General features: G+C 37.8%; 2 protein-coding genes across 4 annotated transcripts in view; one reads left to right on the forward strand and one right to left on the reverse strand.

Annotated features, from left to right (window-relative positions):
- The window catches only part of LOC127424282 (protein kinase C zeta type-like), a 147326-nt gene extending 141657 nt beyond the window's left edge, over window positions 1-5669 (forward strand). For all 3 annotated transcript variants that reach the window (XM_051669316.1, XM_051669318.1, XM_051669317.1), the window contains one exon: window positions 2672-5669. In XM_051669316.1, the coding sequence (XP_051525276.1) occupies window positions 2672-2759 (88 nt within the window). In that variant the 3' untranslated portion in view covers window positions 2760-5669. The remainder of the gene's footprint in view (window positions 1-2671) is intronic.
- On the reverse strand, window positions 2770-19030 carry si:ch73-70k4.1 (keratin, type I cytoskeletal 9). Its single transcript, XM_051669319.1, has 4 exons — window positions 18777-19030; window positions 14453-14600; window positions 12841-13748; window positions 2770-6957 (listed from the first exon to the last, which is right to left on the reverse strand). Exons 1-4 carry the CDS (start codon window positions 18905-18907, stop codon window positions 6885-6887), a joined length of 1260 nt encoding a protein of 419 aa, XP_051525279.1. The 5' UTR covers window positions 18908-19030; the 3' UTR covers window positions 2770-6884.
- Window positions 19031-23773: the final 4743 nt, after the last annotated feature.

The raw sequence follows: 23773 nt of genomic DNA on the forward strand, positions 1-23773 counted from the left end.
CTTTAGTCAAACAGACACAGCACAAACACAATTCGGCATTGAGCCCGGTTCTGGTGAAATATAAGTTCTTACACAGCTTGTTGGAGAGGAGAATTGTCCTCCATGGACCGTGCTTGACAGAAAGTGATAAACAAGTTTTGAATCGTCCCAACATTACACCATAAAAGAGGTGGGGCATAGCAGCATAGAGGTATCCTCAACAGGCTGATTAAATAGATCAATGAATTCCTGAGGTTCTGTAAGGATTAGCCAGAAAGGCAAGAGGTCTATGATTTCAGCAAGATGTTGCAATCTCCTTACACATTTAAAGGATTACTGCTGCTAGCCAAGAGGAGGAAGACGCCGCTAAAATTATCAATTGGACTCTAGCGGAATCCTGTCTTCCCACTGCTGTAATAAAGGCCCATCTTTGGTCAACCAGCCCCTTGACGCTGTTGACGCAGTAGGCTGTTGTTGTTGTTATTGGGCAGGCTGTTTAGTGCTGGATTTATGCACACACCAGCTCTGATTTCACTGGCCACCTCAGGTCACCTACATTGCCTTGCATAGCCATAGTTTTGACATAAATAAAGGCAAAAAGACTCAACCTCACTGTAGTTTATTCTGCCCAATTAGACAGGAAGGCGACCCAGGCAGCTATTTGTTTATGTGGGCAATAGGCATACAAATACATCTATTATCAACATGAATTTGGAAAGAACGAAATCTCCAAAACTGTGTCAAAATTGCGTAAGGGATAGCTTGCAGTCAGTCTGTCGTTAATGCAGAATAAACCCCAACAGGAAACAAATTTGATTATTCCACTTTTTAAATGCTTACTTACAGAATAAATAATTAAAAGGACATGAAATAATGATTTCAGTTGAAATTACATTATTATGTGAGAAGAAAGAGACCGCAGAGTCTTCAGAAACAGCTGAAATCCATCTCCAGATTGCATCAGAGTTTGCATTTGTGTCTGTTGGTGGTTATATTGTGAAAATGAATGCTTGATTGCTCATTATACCATTTATTAGGCTTGGGATAATAAGGGCTGGGTTTCCCAAAAGCATCACAGGCTTAAGTTGATCGTAGAGACCATTGGCGCAAGTGGTTTCTACAATCTACTTAGGCTTACTATGCTTTTGGGAAATGCAGCCCAGAACATTTTCCAGATGATTATCGATCTACACTACTGGTCAGAAGTTTTGAAACACTTGATTGAAATGTTTCTCATGATCTTAAAAATCTTTTGATCTGAAGGCATATGCTTAAATGTTTGAAATTAGTTTTGTAGACAAAAATATAATTGTGCCACCATATTAATTTATTTCATTATAAAACTAAAATTTAATAAAATAAAATAAAAAGTTTTTGAAATTGATGACTTGGACCAAATAATAAAGAAAAGCAGCCAATAAGTGCCCAACATAGATGGGAACTCCTTCAATACTGTTTAAAAAGAATCCCAGGGTGATACCTCAAGAAGTTGGTTGAGAAAATGTCAAGAGTAAATTTCTGCAAATTCTAGGCAAAGGGTGACTACTTTTGAAGATACTAAAATATAACACAGTTTTGATTATTTTGGATTTTGTTTAGTCACAACATAATTCCCATAGTTCCATTTATGTTATTCCATAGTTTTGATGACTTTACTATTATTCTAAAATGTGAAAAGAAATTATAATAAAGAATGAGTAAGTGTTTCAAAACTTTTGACCAGTAGTGTATATTGGCATTTTCCCCCAGATATAAAAAAGGGCTAATCATTGCATAATTACTACAATATTTTCTATGAATATTTTCATAAATATTACTATTATTTTCTATGAAGGTTTGCATACTGCCGCAACATCTCCGGAGGCTGATCAAAATGTGTATAAGTATCTTTCAAATAACCTACACAATGTATTTTCAGTTACAAGTATGTCTGTTTGTGGTTTGACAGCCTGAATGAAACCTATTCAAGGCTACATACAGAGAAATTGCATCATAAACATCGGCATTTCTTTTTTTTTCATCCCCTTTTCTCCCCAGTTTGGAATGCCCAATTCCCACTACTTAGTAGGTCCTTGTGGTGGCATGGTTACTCACCTCAATCTGGTTGGCAGAGGATAAGTCTCAGTTGCCTCAGCTTCTGAGACTGTCAATCCGTGCATCTTATCACGTGGCTCGCTGTGCATGACACCACGGAGACTCCGCACGTGGAGGCTCATGCTACTCTCCATGATCCATGCACAAATTATCACGTGCCCCATTGAGAGCGAGAACCACTAATCGCGACCACGTGGAGTTTACCCCTTGTGACTCTACCCTCTCTAGCAACCGGGCCAATTTGGTTGCTTAGGAGACCTGGCTGGAGTCACTCAGCACACCCTGGATTCGAACTCGCAACTCCAGGGATGGTGGTCAGCGTCAATACTCGCTGAGCTACCCAGGCCCCCCAACATCGCCATTTCTAATCATTCAGTTTGCGCAGTTACACCAGTTTCATACACAAACCTACAAACTCATCAACGTCACTTTTGAAAAAAGTATTTTCTCAACCCAGGTCTTCAGCTCCCTCATTTTAGCCATTTTGTTGAATTGCCCACTCACTCAATTATTAAAATACTCCCCACATTCTGGAAATACACTGTTGAATTGTAACTCCTACATTAATAATGTTTTTTTCCTCTCTCTCTCTCATCAGGGACGTGATAAAGAGAATAGACCAGTCTGAGTTTGAGGGATTTGAGTATATTAACCCTCTGCTGCTCTCCACTGAAGAAACTGTATGAGGGAAGAACAACACAGCCGATATTTTTCCGCCTGTGACTCCACAAGACTACTGCAGCTGAGTTATTCTCAGACTGTGTTCACAGAGAAGACAGCAGGATGCCCATCTTTTTCTGTGTTAAAGACAAAAAGTAACACTAAGACTTTCTGACCCTCCCCACGTAATTTTGGGGTTACACTGGAAGAATAAACAACTGGAGATGAAAATTTTGCAGAAAACAAACTCTACACTATTCCCAAAATTTCAGCCGTTTATTGTCTTCCTTCTTCCCAGCGTCCTCTTTGATTTTGATGCCCTTGTTTGTGTGCGCGCACTGTTGCCTGGGACTCAAGTAAGCTCCATCATTGTGCCTGCGTCCATAAGAGACTACATTCCCCATCATCCCTCGCTAAATATGAAAGTTTTAACTTTATGTGCACTTTTATTTTCTGTTAAACTTTCTCAGTTTTGATTCTTTTTAATCTTGTATGAGGTGCGACCTCAAGCAAAACAAGAATGTACAATGTTGAAAGGTTAAAAAAAAAGATAAAACTTGTAATATAGTGTAGGTAGCCAATCAAAGAATTTATGATGCCTTCTATGATGCAAAGTGGCACATTTTAATTTATGACCGTGATGGTTTCATCCACAGTGGGTAGCTGTGCTTTAAACAACTATTATGCTTTTAACTGTACTTGTTTTTACTGAGTAAATGGGAGACAACATGTGTTTTTGAAGAAGTGCCTCAAAGATCCAAAATTCACTATGCTTGGAGTTATTTTTCCAATGCATCATTCAATACGAATGTGGGCCGCAGGTGTGATTTTTGCATAACACAAACACACTGATACAAATGTTGTCCAAAATTTAGTACCACAGACATGAAGGTCAGACACTGAATGATCTCAAAGCCCAAATACATAAAACAGTTTAGTTTATTACAATCGCACACTAAATTACACAAATGGCTGTTACTCAGTGTTGTTGTAATCATGTCGATAACTATCATGTGATCTGTCAATAGCGTGCTGTTGAGCCTTTGTACATCATGTTGTCACCGTCATGTGGTGGTAAACTTGTGCAACAGAATCTCAAAAAATGCAACAGAATGTCACATGACCTGAATACAGGAAGTCTACACAATCCAAATGCTAAATTAAATGCTAAATTCAATTCAATCCAAGCAGAAAAATAACTACTTAATGAATACAGTAAAGTATACACTGTGTTCTGCATTCTATTTTTTTTAAATAGTAAGTGAAATAGTAGGCATTATTTTATGATAAATATTTCAAACCAAAGTAATTTGGTTTGCATTGTGACATGACCTCATCACGTTGCATACTAGTGGCATCCAGTTACCTTCATGCAAATAATATGCAAGGCATTGGAAATATTGTGAATTTTTTATTCAGTTTTGTTTAAAACTGCCTTAACTTTTGGCAGTTTGATCAAGTAATGAGTGAAAACAGAAATCACAGCTGTAATTACTTTCGGTTCATTCATCACACTGGAAATGGAATGTCAAGTTGAGCTCATTGTGTTGTGAAATATGGTATTCTGCACAGTGTGCTGTTGTATACTGCACATTTTGACAAATGTGGTAGGTCACCCAGGTATACCATGCATACTGTACACAGTACACATACTGCAAAGCTTGTGAGAACATAGCTACACACACCTTTTCCACTTGGAAAAATGAAGGGTACATTTAAATTCCAGGCCACACAAAAAGGTCTTTAAATTTAACTTCAAAACCTGTAATTTCCCTTTAAAGAATCAAAACAACCAATCACAGGCTAGCTTTACTGATTAATCCCTCCAAGTGATATAGTTATCAAGCAACTAGATATGTTTTTTATCTTTCAATGCACTTAACCTCTAAGTTTTGAGCTTTTTATTTCCTTTTTTTCTTGGAGAGAGAAGCGGAAGACCACTCTTATGTGAACGCTTTGATGATATCAGACCTGCATGAAGAACCACTGCCATGTTAACAGGATTAATTTGCTTCTTTTGTGTCAGACAGTAGTGAGATTAGCAGGCAGGCTAGGAATAAAGAGCAACCCAGGAGATAACATGTGTGTCGTCCGTAACGATAACAAGGCAGAGAAAAAAAACCAGATTACTCAACCGTTGTGAATGAAAAGCTGGTACAAAATCAGGCACAAAATTTATATGAGCATCTTTATGAATGACATATAGATGCTTTGTTTATTACAAGAACTTGGATGCAAACTATGTTCTTTTATGAACTGCCAACAAGTGGCTTTCACATATAGCTTGACAGCCCTGATGGGGGTGGTAACCATGGTCCTGCATCATTGAAGGAAACTTCAACATGACATTTGACTTAAAGGTTATGTGTGCAATATATTTTTTAGGTTAAAATACTTTCTCCTATCCCAGCTTAGGGAATCCCGACATCATAACACCGGCTCAATTAATGGCATAAGTTTGGGTCGTGAATATTAGTTTGATTGGCCAATGGAAGACAGTTTGGAAAGCCTGTTTGAAAACACTCCCCTATTCTTCCATTGGTTAGAAACGAGGTTGAAAATGTCATTATTTTTGCAATTCCATTCGGTGCCACTTGTTGCTCAGAAATTACGTCTTCACCTTATAAATAAAATAAAACCTCATATTTCATTCATAAACCAATGGTTATACTTGCAACAGTATGAGAACAGGTACTATGGTATTTTACAAAGGACCAATAAACCATGTTCATACAACCAACAACTTAATTTACCACCAGCTCGAGCTAATGTACAGAATCCACATGTATAAGTATCAGATGATTGTGCATTGTTTTAACTTTGTTAATTTTTTAAATGGAATGAGTTTGGCATTGTTCATCTTTGTAAATATCTGTAATTTAACCCTTAATCATTTTCAGAAAAATAAATAAATCTGTTTCTGCAGTGCACCATTATCAGAGATATCTTCAATCTCCCAAACGCTGGTCTTAAATTCAGAGCCAAAACTGCAATAAATATGAGATCCATTCCCTAAAAGCATTTGTAGTTGCGTGTTTGAACAACTACCAAAAGAGGTTAAGAAATTTCCATTATTTAATAACTTGCAAAATACAAAATCTGTTGCGAGCTGTTTTCTGCTTTTTTTTTTTTTTTTTTTTGTTCTTTCCTTATGTTGAGTCCAAAGCAAATTACACTTTTATCAATGCTGGGGATACTTTTATATCTGAAGTGTTTGTTTTTAAAAATTATTGCAAATGAAAGCTATAGTAGAGTTTCTGTGGGCTGAGAATGGGAGAGAGATGTGAACATGTCTTTGGTCTTTTAAGGTTAAGACTTATGCATCTTACATAACAACTGTAAATCAGTAAATGTTCATTGTAATGACTTTAGATTTCCTGTCTCATGATTTCTGGGTTTGGGAACCCAATATGTGGGTTTAAAAAAAAAAAACAACAAAGAAAAACAACATTGTCCTGTGAGAACCTGGAGAACACATCAGTTTGACGCTGTGCTTAATGCAAAATGCAGATCTTGATCTTATTTTATGATGAGAAATACTTGACAGGTTCGAGTCTCAGCATAGAGGAATTTCAAAATGTCATTCCAATTTTATAGACCCAATCAAAATTGAAATTTTGTAGCTTTTGGTCCTTGTTAGCTTTAGTTTTGAGGTCATATAAGCTAGTATACCCCACAAAGTTGAGAAAAATATCATTGAGCAATGCACGCATTTAAAATTTACAGTAACTCTCTTTCGGGAAAGTGGACAAAAAATATTGATATCTTACTCAAATGCTCTAGTCTAGAAAGAGAATGCGCTGTTATATCACTTCTGACTAGCAACAGAAAGTAGCAAATCATGGTTCACGGGTGTGATGTAAACTAAAGGCTATTGGCTATTTAGATAATAATAAAAAAAAACACCTAAAACTTCCTTTTTCAATAGGAATAATGTCAAAACAGGATAGAAAAAATAGCACTTGCATGGGCATTTCATGTGATCTTTTACTCAAATTCAAATTTTAGATGTAAATATTACTTTAATTTATAAAGTTCAGGAAATCATGTATAGAATATCTACATATCCTTGTGATGCAATGTAAGCACATGTGGAGGAAGATAATACAGGGATCCAGCAGACTGGTTTATATAACATGACGGTGTTATCATCACCAGGCAATATCTTCATTCATCTCCGATAAACACTGTGCAAGATGAGCATCACATTCCATTTGGGAGAACCTGAAAAAGACCAGAGAACTATTAATTCTTTAGGAGAACATGATATTTTGAAACACACAAAAGAACACTGGTGCTCAAATATAAAAAAGTGCAACTGTGCTGTTGTAATTTTTCAAGGCTGGTTAGTGGTAAAAGTTTGGCCATGTATCAAACAGCAAGCAACTGGACCATAAAGATCTCACTGCTTACTACTGCTTGGACACATTTGATTTGCCAGTAATCTGAATTATAAACCTGTGTCAGACTCAGTTCCTGGAGGGCCACAGTCCAGCAGAATTTAGCTCTAACCCTAATTAAACACACCTGAAGCAGCTAATTAAGGTTTTCAGGAGTGCTTGAAGATTACAAGGAGGCAAGTTAGTACAAGGCTGGAGCTAAACTCTGCAGCGCTGTGGTCCTCCAGGAACAGAGTTTGACACAAGGGTGCTAATGCAATAACATTACCTTCTTGCACAATGAGTAGTTTAAAAAAAAAAAAAAAAAAAAAAAAAGGTTTTAAGTCACGTTAAGTTATTGAACCCTCACTTTATTTAAAAAAAAAACAAAAAAATGATAAACAAATTTTTTGGGAAGCAAAGCATGTTGACGTAAGTTTTGGAATGCGGAGAAAAGTTGTTTCTAAATATTTTACAGTGTAGCTAATCCTCTGGTGTTGCTCAAGAAGCATTTATCTGGAAACACTTCAATATTTTAAGCTCCTTCTATTTTATTCCTCATGGTTTCCAACATTTCTACCTTATTAATATGTACTGAAAACCTAGAATTCATGCACTTTTCCCAGAACTGACAAATGCTGGTTTTATATTAGTTAGGGAAGACTGGGGCTAGTTGTAACACATTTTACACCAGTAAATATTTCTCAGGTTTATTTTTGAAAGTCATTTCTGTATAGGCACATGCCTTAAAGTCTTGGTTAAAAAAGGCTTTTGAGCATATCCACCATTATTGCCCAATAAAAAATAAAAAAAAAGAAAAAGATATGGTTTATACTGAATACAGCGTGTCACATGATCTGGGGTATGTTGTCACAATGGGAAAATGCCATTAAATGGCCTATCATAGGTTTTTCACCAAAAATTAAACAGTTAAACATTTATGAAACGCAAAACATTCAATGAATGAAACAGCAAAAATGTAAAAGCTAACACATATCAAAGCATTGTTTAAAACCAACAGATACTGTACTTAATTATCTAAATATACAATTGTGTAAATTCACAACATTTAAAAGATGTGACAACTTGCCTCAATTTGACATTTATGTAAAATACCAGTTCAAAGAATAGTTTATCTTTTCAGTTAAGTTACACCCAACTGCTATTACAAAAATATGATGATATTGGAGTTTGGATCATAATATTCAAATTTAGAATTATACGAAAATAAATGTTAAACTAGAAGTTTGAAATAAACATTTGTGTAATTGGACTTTTGACTCAAAACCTTACAGTTACTTAGATAAAGCCATAGCGACAACTTTCCACTGTGACAATTAGCCCCGGAACCTCCTATTAGATTTTAACTTATTGCTAGTTGGTGGCTTTTTTTTTTTTTTTTGTACTATAATAACATCAGACACTGAAAACTACAATTGAAATTACAGAAAAACTCAATTTATTGTAGTTTACTGATGTGGATTTGATTACATATGGCAAAAATACAGTACTAAATAATAGTTTGTAGTAGTATGCTGCAGGCTAAGAAGCACACACAGAAATTGAGGTCACCAGGTCTAAAATGCAACTTTCCAAAGAACGTTTATAATACAGTTCCTTTCTCACCCCAAAACTACCTCATTTTCACTCACATTCATTTGTTTGTATTCCTTTTCCCTAAGACTCTTTCCTTTCCTCTTTAATCCCTTTTCCAATCAAGATGGCTTGCTGCTTCCCAGCAGCAAACCTCAAAACCATTCTGTGAACCTACACATGCCAACTCGCCATGCAGTTCCTTCATTCCCTCCATCAATATTTCCATCTCTTCACCCATCTTTCCCCCTGGCTTTGGCTCATATCTACGCCCTGGGAAACTCACTCTTCACCTCTCCCCTCTCTCTTTCTGTATCTCTCCCACTCTAGACAAGAGTATTCATTGTGTCTCTCTCCTGGGGCTGCCTGTGTTCGGCTGTGCTATGCAGTCTAGCCAATGTACACAAGCAGGCAGAGAGCGGGCAGGGCGCACGCCAGCCCTGCTCTCCCAACAAAGTCCTGCCTTGTTCTAGAACGTTCTGTGCTGCCCACCACACTGAAGGCGCAGCACTGCCGGACCTCGCAAGAATCTGGTGAATTTTGATGAATAACTGTCCTTCTTAGAGTATCTCTTCCTCCTCTGCAAAAACACACTCACAGTCTGCCATATTTCAACATAGTGTTTCCTCTTTCTGAGAGGTGGTCTAAAGTTTACAAGCAGGAAAGTTAATAAACAGCCTTTTCATACTGTTAAAATTGGCTAAAGGGTTCAAGGTGGCAGCAAGGTGAAAATGATGACTACAAAAGCCTGTCACAGGTAACAATAAAAAAATGAGTCATGAATTGATTATTTCCGAGTGCAATCGGATATTCAAAGAGAGGAAAAAAGTAGGGTGGGATGATCTAATTAATCGGGAACTAATTGGATCATGAAAAGTGTTACATACCAGAACTGAGCCATGAGGTTGAAGGGATTAAAAAGTAAATGGAATTTATGACGTCACCCAAAATCAAAAGTAATTTCAGAGGCTGAACAAGTTATATTATATATATATATATATATATATATATATATATAAAGATTACAAAGACTTTTTTTTAATGTGAAATAACATAAGACCAAGAACATGTAAATATGGTACAACGGTAATAACGAATTCTTTGTAGCATTTGAAAATACCATGGGATTACCATCTGATACAATCACTGTGACACGGTACTACCACAGTAGATTTTTGCAAGGCAATAGATGTATATAAATGGAAATTCTAAGTAACACCTTCAAAAAGTATCATGGTATATTACTAGGGATGTACCGATCCTGTATTGTCCACCAATATTTATTGGCCAATTATTGACCAAATTAAAACCATTGGTCATAAGCAAATATTTTTTAAGTTGCATTTATCTTTCCTTGTGGTTCTCTTAAAATGTTTGCCTGTCATGTCTTCTACAGATACAATCCATGTTCAATGGAAATTATTTAATACATTTGTACCTCTTTGTATATTTTTAAAGCATAATCCTAAATTAAAACAGTGATCCGAAGGCAAAATAAATAAAATATAATAAATAATATAATATATATTATATGGTAATATGGGGGGGTATGGTACCATTGTAATGCCAAGTTTTGGCATCCGGAAAGTATTCACAGCGCTTCACTTTTTCCACATTTTGTTATGTTACAGCCTTATTCCAAAATGGATTAAATTAATTATTTTCCTCAAAATTCTACAAACAACACCCCGTAATGACAACGTGAAAGAAGTTTGATTCAAATATTTGCACATTTATTAAAAAAAAAAAATTCCATGTACACAAGTATTCACAGCCTTTGCCATGACACTCAAAATTGAGTTCAGGTGCATCCTGTTTCCACTGATCATCCTTGAGGTGTTTCTAAAACTTGACTGGAGTCCACCTGTGGTAAATTCAGTTGATTCATTTGGAAAGGCACACACCTGTCTATATAAGGTTCCACAGTTAACAGTGCATGTCAGAGCACAAAACAAGCCATGAAGTTCAAGGAATTGTCTGTTGACCTCCGAGACAGGATTGTATCGAGGCACAGATCTGGGGAAGGGTACAGAAAAATTTCTGCAGCATTGAAGGTCCCAATGAACACAGTGGCCTCCATCATCTGTAAATGGAAGAAGTTTGGAACCACCAGGACTCTTCCTAGAGCTGGCCGCCTGGCCAAACTGAGCGATCGGAGGAGAAGGGCCTTAGTCTGGGAGGTGACCAAGAACCCGATGGTCACTCTGACAGAGCTCCAGCATTTCTCTGTGGAGAGAGGAGATCCTTCCAGAAGAACAACCATCTCTGCAGCACTCCACCAATCAGGCCTGTATGGTAGAGTGGCCAGACGGAAGCCACTCCTCAGTAAAAGGCACATGACAGCCTGCCTGAAGTTTGCCAAAAGGCACCTCAAGGACTCTCAGACCATGAGAAACAAAGATTGAACTCTTTGGCCTGAATGGCAAGCGTCATGTCTGGAGGAAACCAGGCACCGCTCATCACCTGGCCAATACCATCCCTACAGTGAAGCATGGTGGTGGCAGCATCATGCTGTGGGGATGTTTTTCAGCGGCAGGAACTGGGAGACTAGTCAGGATTGAGGGAAAGATGAATGCAGCAATGTACAGAGACATCCTTGATGAAAACCTGCTCCAGAGCACTCTGGACCTCAGACTGGGGCGAAGGTTCATCTTCCAACAAAACAACGACCCTAAGCACACTGCCAAGATAACAAAGGAGTGGCTCCGGGACAACTCTGTGAATGTCCTTGAGTGGCACAGCCAGAGCCCAGACTTGAACCCGACTGAAAATCTCTGGAGAGATCTGAAAATGGCTGTGCACCGACACTCCCCATCCAACCTGATGGAGCTTGAGAGGTCCTGCAAAGAAGAATGGGAGAAACTGCCCAAAAATAGGTGTGCCAAGCTTGTAGCATCATACTCAAAAAGACTTGAGGCTGTAATTGGTGCCAAAGGTGCTTCAACAAAGTATTGAGCAAAGGCTGTGAATACTTATGTACATGTGATTTTTTTTTTTTAAATAAATTTGCAAAGATTTCAAACAAACTTCTTTCATGTTGTCATTATGGGGTATTGTTTGTAGAATTTTGAGGAAAATAATTAATTTAATCCATTTTGGAATAAGGCTGTAACATAACAAAATGTGGAAAAAGTGAAGCGCTGTGAATACTTTCCGGATGCACTGTACTATACCATGATATTCTATACCTTGGAGTATCATGAAAAACCATTGTATATGAATATGGTAATCATTCAATCATATATGATTCATGATATATATAAAAGTATGAGGATATTACCATCAGATATCACCACTGTACCACCACAGTATTTTTATGTAAGGAAAAGGTCTCAGAATTCAATGTTAATTGTTGATTTATTCTTTGCATCTTACATAATGTAGTACACAATAACAGCTGCTAAATGTTGCTATGTTTGTCAATCAGAGTGAAGGATCTGGTATTCATATAACTAAATATATATGGATCCCATCTGAACCAAGTTCCTCTGCAGTGATGAGCTCACATCCAGGAGTGAGTTACATAATCATGGCTGCATTATCCATCCAGCACCCAAGGCGCAAACACTTAAATCCATCTGATTTAGGGAAAATAAAATGTCTTTCTCCAAAACATGACTAATTCTATTTCTTGGCTATTTGAAAGAGGTGACAGAATGCATGATCCTATCCACCATCACTTCATCTTACAACCTAGTCAAAATGTTTCCTGACAATTAATGTTTTGCCAAGGGGCTTGAGAGAGTGAGCACATGTATGTTCTAGCTTTACCTTAAGTAACAGCTAAACATCTCTTGTGCCAAATATGATCTCAGTCTTCTTGCCTCAAGAATGTGTGCCTACCCTTTCAGACTCTGGGGATCTTCATTTGAGCAAAGATAACTTTTATGAAGAACAGGTTATGCCAATTTAACCCCATCGAATTCCAACAAAATCCAAAAAATTCAAGATCTACAATTTTCTTCTCTGACTATTGCTCAGCCAAAATAATCCTATAAGCAAAAATCAACACAAAATGGGGGAATGTTGGGATACCTTTGGTACTATAGTCTTTGGACTACGAAGTTGTAACCTAGACCTGGCTAATTAAAAATATAATATAAATAATATAATATAAAAAGATGATCAATCTTACCCTGCATGAAACGGCATAAGACACATAGGGCAACACTCTAGTCCTGATCCAGACCCTTCTTCAGATGCTCCTGCTTCTGATTTAACTCCAAGCCCTGATCCAGATCCTCCTCCTTCTGATTGTGTTCCCCAGCTTAATCCAGATCCTGATTTTGTTTGCAGGCCTCCTGATTTTGCTCCCAGTCCAGATCCAGATCCTCCTGCCGCTGATTTTATTAACAGCCCCGATCCAGATCCTCCCACTCCTAATTGTGTTCCCCAGCTTAATCCAGATCCTCCTCGTACTGATTTTGTTTGTAGCCCTGATCCAGATCCTCCTACTCCTGATTTTTTTCCCAGCCCAGATCCTCTTGCTCCTGATTCTACTTCCAGTCTTCCTAAAGATCCTCCAGCACCCATTTGCTTTTCTGACATCCTCCCCTCCCTCTCTCTACCTTGCCCTCCTGTCATGGCTGAACTGTCTTGTCTGTACCTGTGCACAGAAGGTGCCTTTGTGTTCAGTTTAACTCCCTCAACCATTTCATAGCTGGGGGCTCTCTTTAACGAGCTACAACTCTTGATGGTTGTCTTCCCATGATGCTCCATCTCACGACATTCAGATTCTTTCCCTGCCGGGCCAAGCTTGTTGCTCGGTTTGTCTGACGATGCATGGCCACAATTAACTTTTTCCTCTAGGTGGCACTGCTGAGAAATTTGAGATTTATGACTTTCTTGATTGATGAGGGGTGATTGTCCAGATTCCCTTGTGTTCTGTGCTACTGGAGGGTGTGAATGCGGGTTAAAGTCATTCACTGGTGGTAGCTGATTGAGGAAAGATTGAGCAGGCAGATCAGGAGGGGCATTAACAACTTCATCTGGACTGTGCCATCTCCAATCACTTACTTTTTCTACAGGATCTCTCTGAGGGAACTTAGAGAAAATAACACTGTATAAGAAAAGCTAAATGTATGATGTAATTATAGCAAATATATCTAATCACAAATTTACCTTTGACAATATGCCAATGAAAAATAACTTGATGCCAGAAAATCTTTTACATTTTGTAACATTTTCCATATAATTTTCAAAATAAATATACTTTTATTCCAAAAACATGCAGCTTTGGACTAAAACAGCAGACTACAGCCCTAATGCCAATGCTGAACAACAGATTTCAGCACTGTCCATTCTCTCATATCCATGGAAAATAACATTAATCCTATTTTCCCATGTACAGATGAAAACAAGGAAAATGTGAGAGTCAAGGTCTTACAATTAGAGGGTGGAGTCCTGCTTCTAAAGACAATGATTTATTACTGCTTAACCATTAGTGACATTTTGGGTAAGGGAATGAAGTGTTCAGTGAACTAGCCTCATTAACGCTTCTGACAGTATGAGGTCATCTTTAGACCTTACAGTGTCTGTTTGCATGCAACATCCATTTCAGAACACAATGCAGGAATTAACCTCATAAATATCTCAGACTATATGAAATGAAGCCATATAATAGCTTCTATCTACCATGTAAATTGTAAACCCATTTATTATTTTCCTAACAACTCCTAGAAGATGCAAAAGGAGGTGTCCCAGCATGAATGCCCCTCTTTCTAACTCATCATAACCTGATGTTATACCGTGGATGAGGGTGGAGGAAGCTGTGGAACATATTCTTCCTCGTTTGGCTGCAGGGTTGGGCAAAGGGCCCTCCAGGTAAGAGCCCAGATTCTCTCCACATCACTTAATTCAGATCTCTCCCACCATGACACAGCATCAGCAGCAGAACTGGACATTATAGTACACAATGACATGAAAAAGACAGTATTGTATATTATGTAAACCAGTACTACTAGTTTTTATCATATAATATTATATTATATTATAAAGCAATGTTGAGGTACCATGGTACATTGATGGTAGGGCTGCACAATATATCGCAAATGAACTTATCGCAATAAGTGTATCACCAGGGTTGCGATTAATCTGTATAGTTTGTGGAGATGCAGAGATATGTTTATCTTGAGATGTCATTTTACACTGTAAATGGTCAATTTAGCCTACCCAATGTTTAGATTTCAATTTGATTGCCATTAATGCTAGATAATACTTTTTACAGAATGTCACTTCAGGCCACTTTAATATGTCATTGTTTTCTAGCTTTAAATCTACTTGAAAATCATTTAATTTGATCTGTACACATAAATCGCATGTTCATCGCATTGCATATCACCATCACATTATCCAACAAGTTGACTGCATATCACATTTTTCCTTCATTTCATGCATCCCTAATTGACGGTATAAGTAATAGATGGTAATATAATGATCCTTTAATATGCACTACCAGTCAAACATTTGGACACACCTGCTTATTTATGATTAGTTTTCGACATTTTAGAATAATATGTGGCAGGGAATTAACATCACGGACTTTAAAGGGAATAAAAACTCCGCCATGAACACTGCTGCCTCTCTACCGGATGAGCTAAATACTTTTTATGCTCGTTTCGAGGGAAATAACACCACCCTCGCGGAGAGAGCTGTCGCGGCCGAAGCTGCAGAGGTTAGTTCACTCTCCGTCTCTGTAGCGGATGTAACCCGATCCTTCCGACGGGTGAATATCCGCAAAGCCGCGGGCCCAGACGGCATTCTGGGCCGCGTCATCAGAGCATGCGCGAACCAGCTGGCTGGTGTTTTTACGGACATTTTCAACCTTTCCCTCTCTTTGTCTGTAGTCCCCACATGCTTTAAAACATCCACCATTGTGCCTGTACCAAAACAATCAAAAATAACTTGTTTAAATGACTGGCGTCCTGTTGCTCTGACCCCCATCATCAGCAAATTTTTTGAGAGACTAATCAGAGATTACATCTGCTCTGTATTGCCACTCAATCTTGACCCGCTGCAGTTTGCTTACCGCAACAACCGCTCCACTGATGATGCCATTGCATCTACAATACACACTGCTCTCTCCCACCTGGAAAAAAAGAACACTTATGTGAGAATGCTGTTTGTAGACTACAGCTCAGCATTCAACACCATAGTGCCCTCCAAGCTAGATGAGAAACTCCGGGCTCTGGGCTTAAACAGCTCGCTGTGCAGCTGGATCCTGGACTTCTTGTCAAGCAGACGCCAGGTGGTTAGAATAGGCAGCAACATCTCCTCATCACTAACCCTCAACACTGGAGCCCCGCAGGGCTGTGTTCTCAGCCCACTCTTGTATTCCCTGTACACACATGACTGTGTTGCAACACATAGCTCCAATGCCATCATTAAGTTTGCTGATGACACGCCGGTGGTAGGTCTGATCACTGACAATGATGAAACAGCCTACAGAGAGGAGGTGCACACTCTGACACACTGGTGTCAGGAGCACAACCTCTCCCTCAACGTCAGTAAGACAAAGGAGCTTGTGGTGGACTTCAGAAGAAAAGACAGAGAACACAGTCCCATCACCATCAATGGAGCACCAGTGGAGAGAGTCAGCAGCTTCAAGTTCCTGGGTGTCCACATCACTGAGGAACTCACATGGTCCATCCACACTGAAGTCGTTGTGAAGAAGGCTCATCAGCGCCTCTTCTTCCTGAGACGGCTGAGGAAGTTTGGAATGAACCGCCACATCCTCACACGGTTCTACACCTGCACTGTGGAGAGCATCCTGACTGGCTGTATCTCCGCCTGGTACGGCAATAGCACTGCCCACAACCGCAAAGCACTTGTGTCTGGCAGTGGTGCGAACTGCCAGACACATCATCGGAGGTGAGATTCCCTCCCTCCAGGAAATATATACAAGGCGGTGTGTGAAAAAAGCTCGGAGGATCATCAGAGACTCCAGCCACCCGAGCCATGGGCTGTTCTCACTGCTACCATCAGGTAGGCGGTATCGCAGCATCAGGACCTGCACCAGCCGACTCCATGATAGCTTCTTCCCCCAAGCAATCAGACTTCTGAACTCTTGATCTCCCACGATCAAAATACATCAGCACTGCACTTTATTACCCTTACTCTTATATCTCACACCAGACTGTCATAAATTATATTATTATTATTATATTATGTTCTCTCTTAACAACTGACTATCAACCGACAGCCTGAATGTCAATACAGTACATTCTATACATATATACTTTTTTTTTTTATATATTTTTATTTTAAATTTTTATTGAATAATGTGTATCTATATAGTAAAAAAAAAAAAAAAAAAAAAACAGCGTATTGTATACTGTACAGTGTATGTTATTATTTGTATATTGTTGAGTGTAATTATGAGTATAACAGATGTTTAAATTGTGTTGTGTTCATTTGATGTTATTGTAAATTGGTATATGTCTCATCACTGTCACGACTGCTATGTTGATCGGAACTGCACCCAAGAATTTCACACACCATTGCACTTGTGTATATGGCTGTGTGACAATAAAGTGATTTGATTTGATTTGATTTAATAGTAAACTAAGAAATAACAGAAATTATGTAGTGGCCAAAACAAAGAAATTAATTCATTTTAGCAGTGGAGCTCAGTTTCCTTAAACGGCCCATTCATTCAAAATGCTGTCAGTTAAGCAATTAAAGGGATTGTTCACCCATAAAATGACAATTCTTTCATCATTTACTGACCCTCAGGCCATCCCAGGTGTGTATGACTTTTCCTTCTTCAGCAGAACACAAAACTTTTAAGAAGAATATCTGAGCTCTGTTGGTCCCCACGATGAAAGTGAATAGTGACCAGAACTCAGAAGGTCAAAAACCACATAAAGGCATCATAAAAGTAATTAATATGGCTCTAGTGGTTAAATTCATGTCCTCAGAAGTGATATGATAGGTGAGGGTAAGAAACAGATCAATATTTAAGTCCTTTTTAAAAAAAAAAAATTGTAACTATAAATGTCCACCTTTGGCCAGCCCCAGCCCCAACCCCATAGGTGGCTGAATGTGAAAACCACTTCCACACCAGAATGTGGAAGTGAAAGTGAAAGTGTAGATTTACAGTAAAAAAAAGTAAAAAATTTTTTTTAAAAAAACAAAGGCACTTAAATATTGATCTGTTTCTCACCCATACCTATCACATCGCTTCAGAAGATATGGATTTATCCACTGGAGTCTTAAGGATTACTTTTATGCTGCCTTTATTACCTTTTTGAACCTTCTGAGTTCTGGTCACCATTCACTTGCATGTAAGGACCTAACAGAGCTGAAATATTAATTCTAAAAATCTGGGATGGCATGAGGGTGAGTAAATAATGAGAGAATTTTCATTTTTGGGTGAACTATCAGAACTTTCAATATCAATTGAGTGCTTAATCAAGCCTGTGCAACAGGTGATGGGATATTTTTTTTTTTTTTTTATTAATATTGATAAAATCCATATTACTGAAGGATCTAAAAACAAGTTAAAAGTTCACACAATGAAAGAGCAGTGAATGGAATTGCTTCTCATAGGTCAGTGCTGAATGGGGCCCTGCCTCCATTCATTTGTTTGTTTTGGTCAGAGTTTGAATGGCACTGTGATTGATTTGTTCCGTTTGTTTACTGTTGACCAGTGTTGGGTTGGTGTGGTGATGGGAAAGCTTAACCGTTAATCGTTATCAAGTCTTCTTTAAGATATCAGGGAGAGATGGTCTGTGCACAAGAGCATAATTACAAGCAAAACTGATATGATTTTGATGTACACATTAGCCTTCACGGACCGCCACTGCGTTTAAGCATTAGCTTTGAGATTATGAGAAACATAAATTCAGTTGTGTCCAAACGTTTTGTCGATTGTGCATATTTTAGATCTCCTTAATATATACCATGAAATTGAATCATTACCATATTCATATTATACCATAATAACATGGTACTTCTCTATATTGTAAGGGAAAATTATATATTGCAAGGGAAATATGTTCTTATTCAAACCCAACACAAATACACAAGCTCTCGTATATCAATAGAAATCAGTTTAAACAGACTTCCTACCTGCCCGTAGATGTTTTACTGCAACTACTTTCCTGCAATGTGCATAAATTCTCATTTGTCTTTTTGATCCGGAACAGCTGCTCGGATCTACATTCCTCCACTGCTGATTTTTTCCTCTTTAGTTTTGACATCGTGGTAATTCGCTTGTAAACACACAAACACCGGGATCTCTTCTTCTTCTTTTGGTTTTATTGGCCGCACATAGCTTTTCCAAACACTGCAAACTACGCGGGAATTTCTTTGAACTACTTCCGTGTTGGGTAGCAAAAGTTTTGGGGGTTAAAGCTGCTCGCGATTTGCGCAGTACGAGTGACATTCAGTAGTATTTCGTTGCTAAAATATACAGCATAAGTGTGCTTTATTTATTCATTTATTGGTTGCTTGAATAAAATGTGTAAGTAAATCGAATTATTTCAACTAGAACAACCTACAAAAATAAAATCCTAGATACATACATTTGAAGTCAGAAGTTTACATACACCTTAGCCAAATAAATTTAAACTCAGTTTTTCACAATTCCTGACATTTAATCGTAGAAAACATTCCCTGTCTTAGGTCAGTTATGATCACTACTTTATTTTAAGAATGTGAAATGTCAGAATAATAGTAGAGAAAATGATTTATTTCAGCTTTTATTTCTTTCATCACATTTCCAGTGGGTCAGAAGTTTACATACACTTTGTTAGTATTTGGTAGCATTGCCTTTAAATTGTTTAACTTGGGTCAAATGTTTTGGGTAGTCTTCCACAAGCTTCTCACAATAAGTTGCTGGAATTTTGGCCCATTCATCCAGACAGAACTGGTGTAACTGAGTCAGGTTTGTAGGCCTTCTTGCTCGCACACACTTTTTCAGTTCTGCCCACAAATTTTCTGTCGGATTGAGGTCAGGGCTTTGTGATGGCCACTCCAATATCTTGACTTTGTTGTCCTTAAGGTATGTTTGGGGTCATTGTCCATTTGGAAGACCCATTTGCGACCGATCTTTATCTTCCGGGCTGATATCTTGAGATGTTGTTTCAATATATTCACATAACTTTCCTTCCTCACGATGCCAACTATTTTGTGAAGTGCACCAGTCCCTCCTGCAGCAATGCACCCCCACAACATGATGCTGCCACCCGCATGCTTCACGACTGGGATGGTGGTCTACGGCTTGCAAGCCTCACCCCCTTTTCCTCCAAATATAATGATGGTCATTATGGCCAAACAGTTCAATTTTTGTTTCATCAGACCAGAGGACATTTCTCCAAAAAGTAAGACCTGTAGTCTGACATTTTTATGGCGGCTTTGGAGCAGTGCCTTCTTCCTTGCTGAGCAGCCTTTCAGGTTATGTCGATATAGGACTTGTTTTCCTGTGGATATAGATACTTGTCTACCTGTTTCCTCCAGCATCTTCACAAGGTCCTTTGCTGTTGTTCTGAGATTGACTTGCACTTTACACACCAAACTACGTTCATCTCTAGGAGACAGAATGCGTCTCCTGCCTGAGAAGTATGATGGCTGCATGGTCCCATGGTGTTTATACTTGCGTACTATTTTTGTACAGATAAACATGGTACCTTCAGGCTTTTGGAAATTGCTCCCAAGGATGAACTCGACTTGTGGAGGTCCACATTTTTTTTTCTGAGGTTTTGGCTGATTTCTTTTGATTTTCCCATGATGTCAAGCAATGAGGCACTGAGTTTGAAGGTAGGCCTTAAAATACATCCACAGGTACACCTCCAATTCAGTACACCTCCTGTCAGAAGCTAATTGGCTAACTGTCTAAAGGCTTGGCATCAGTTTCTGGAATTTTCCTGAACTTAGTGTATGTAAACTTCTGACCCACTGGAATTGTGATATAGTCAATGAAAAGTGAAACAATCTGTCTGTAAACAATTGTTGGAAAAATGTATTGTGTCATGCACAAAGCAGATGTCCTTAACGACTTGCCAAAACTATAGTTTGCTAATATGAAATCTGTGGAGTGGTTAAATTCTTTTTTTGTTTTAACGACTTCAACCTACCTAAGTGTATGTAAACTTCTGACTTCAACTGTAATTGATACAATTTGCTTTTTTCAATCTACTTTTATGTGTGACCCTTTTATAAAATAAAATGAAAGAAAAAAAATAACATGCACTGGGTTTCTAAATCAATAATGCTGCTCTGATTTGTATTAATATGGAAAACCAGTGCATTATTAATTTATTTAATTTTAGAATAAAATGTGTAAGTAAACCAAAATCTTTCAACAAAACAAAATAATAATAATAATAAAAATAAAAAAAAATACAATAATAGATTCATAATAAAATATTGTGTACTTGTTTTTGTGCAACCCTTTTATAAAATAATGTTAAATTAAAACAAAACAAAACAAAATAAAACAGTAGTTTTCACTGGGTTTTTATATAATGCTGCTCTGATTTGTATTAATATGGAAACCCAGTGCAATTTAATGTAATTTTATTTTTACCGTTTCACTTTAAAATTTCAACTTTTAATTTGAGAAAAGTAGTATTATAAATACTGAATAATATTTTAATATTAAATAATAAAAATAATCAAATGTATTTTGCAAAAGGGTTGCATGAAAAAAGTAGTCTAATTTTAGGTTTTATTTTTCCAGGGTGCTCTGGAAATAAAATAACCTGGATGACTAAGGTATCTCAAAGTCAGAATAATACAACTGAGACTTTTAAGGATAAAAAAATATACACCAGCACTATAATTGGGAAAAGGCTACACCAAAAATAGCAACTAAATAGCTTTCCAGTGATCATGGCAGGGATTAAAGGAACACATACACACTATTAACATCAGCATCATGATTGCATTATAAGGGAACATGGTGGTGAAAAACAAAAACTGAAAGCAAATTTCTGGGCTCTGGAGAGGCTGAGGCACGGATTGGATCCATCGCTCCTCTGGATGGGAATTCCAGAAGGTTCTAATGCTGACACTGATGGTTCCATAGCAACACAGTGAGAGAGTACAATAGCAGATGAATTTTGAGTAAGACTGGGCCGTCTGTTCGGTGATGGAGCCGGGGAGACTGCGTCCAGGAAAGAGCGCTTATGTCATTTCGACTTGTCTGAGGCAATGTTGTGAGAGGTCGCCATGGTTGCCTGATGAACAGTGAAAAATGTAAAAATAGCGGGCACTACCCAAGTCCTTCCAAACGCAAGCTTTCTCAATGCACTGTGGTAGAAGTGTGAGATGGAAAGAAAGCAAGAGAATGAGTATATTAAAGGTGTAGTTCACCCAAAAATATATAATTTCTGTCCTCCCTTATGCTATTTCAAACCTGTGTAACTTTCTTTCTTCTGGAAATCACAAAAGGAGATGTTAGGCAGAATGATAGCCTCAGTCACCATTCACTTTCATTGTATTAAAAAAAAAATGCAATGAAAGTGAATGGTAACTTACGCTGACATTCTGCCTAACATCTCCTTTTATGTTTCATGGAACAAAGAAAATCATATGGGTATGGAACAACATAATGGTCAGTAAATGATGACAGAGAAATGTAGTTACTGAGTGAACTATTCCTTTAAGAGAATATCCACAAGATGAGTCTGAAAGGCTGCACTGCATGCAGAGCTCTTATCTGCTTGTATCTGTTACCAAACCTCTGCCCCTTTCAAGATGCCAGCATGTAACTAGAGGAGGCTGAGTTGGGTCTCTTCCAGAGAGAGATAGAGAGAGATGCAGGCATGGCCTCTCACTCACCAGAATGATTAAGCCGCAGTTCTGCCCTTCTTTAGAATGGTCGCGGCTCTGACGGGTTTGACTTGTCAGACAGCTGGCACAGTGGAGGTTGGTTGCACAGCCAGTGCTGGGAAAGTGAGACTTTATGCTTACCTCTAATCCATGTGTTTACAAAACATCAGCATGTATCACTGCTTATAATTCTCCTTCTTTAATGGCAGTAATGCAGCACTTATCTTTGGTTTCTTCTTCTAATCTGGGTTTGCCAGATGTTGATTCGATTTTTTAAGAGGGTGGTGGTGTAATTTGGGCATAGATGTCTAAAAAACAGTCTTACAACAACAAAAACAACACACCAATCCTCTCTTAAACCTCTCTCAATGCAGTTTATAACCTTTTAATTATTACCTACCAAATCAATTATTATTCATACCACTTTATTCATTTTTGTCCTCCTCTTTCAGAGGGCACGAGTGTGTTGGATTTTCAAAAATAAAAAGATTAAATAAATGATTTAAGTCTGGAACTAATTGAGTCTGATTCACTGATTCCCACACTGTTGTCTGCCATTGCGTCTGCCATTTAAAATATCGCTGGGTAAATTTAAATAGGTAATTGACTCTTCTGCGGTGTAATTATTGCAAATATGTCGTGATGCCTAAACAAAAGGCAACTAATCTGAATGCCTTTGCATTTTACAGGCTTTATACAAACCTGTTTTTGTCTAGCAAAAAGTCACAAAATGGATATTTATATCAGGATCATAATGCAAGACATAAATAGATTTCTCTTTTTTCATATGCTATTTACAGCTATCTAAATAAAACTTTATCTATGCTGGTCTGACTTTAACCTGTCTAATCAGTGTCAGGATCCAAAAAGGATTTTTTTTCAAGGACAAAATAGAGAAACAGCTTTAATTGAATAATAAAAAAAAAATAATAAAAAAATAAAAAGACTCATTAAAGTATAGTATTTTTGTTTTGTTTATAGTTATTACATTTGTGTATAAATACAGTGCTTGATTGAAGATTGATATAAGTAATATTTGACATTTTAAAACAGACGGAGAAAAAAAAAACACCTAAAAGAAAAGAAAATTATTGTTCCCATTCACACCACCTATTTTAATACATTTCCATAACTGTGCAAAAGTGTGAGAAACAGCAGAGACTTAATGATCATATTTTGGTCAAACTTACAAGGCTCTTCCAAACCCCTAAAACTTTCTTCTTTGGAACACCATTCACTTTCAGTGAATGGTGACTGAGGCTAGCATTCTTCCTTACATCTCCTTTTGTGTT

Source organism: Myxocyprinus asiaticus, chromosome 33, assembly GCF_019703515.2.
Source record: "Myxocyprinus asiaticus isolate MX2 ecotype Aquarium Trade chromosome 33, UBuf_Myxa_2, whole genome shotgun sequence".
Taxonomy (NCBI): Eukaryota; Metazoa; Chordata; class Actinopteri; order Cypriniformes; family Catostomidae; genus Myxocyprinus; species Myxocyprinus asiaticus.

What these genes read in the sequence shown, in the direction of transcription:
- si:ch73-70k4.1 (XM_051669319.1), bottom strand. Translation starts at nt 18,907, where the DNA reads ATGTCAAAACTAAAGAGGAAAAAATCAGCAGTGGAGGAATGTAGATCC. An exon ending in AGTAAAACATCTACGGGCAG is followed by an intron (nt 14,601 to 18,776) that starts GTAGGAAGTCTG and finishes TATAATGTCCAG; the next exon opens with TTCTGCTGCTGATGCTGTGT. An exon ending in CTTATGCCGTTTCATGCAGG is followed by an intron (nt 6,958 to 12,840) that starts GTAAGATTGATC and finishes GGTCTTTTTCAG; the next exon opens with GTTCTCCCAAATGGAATGTG.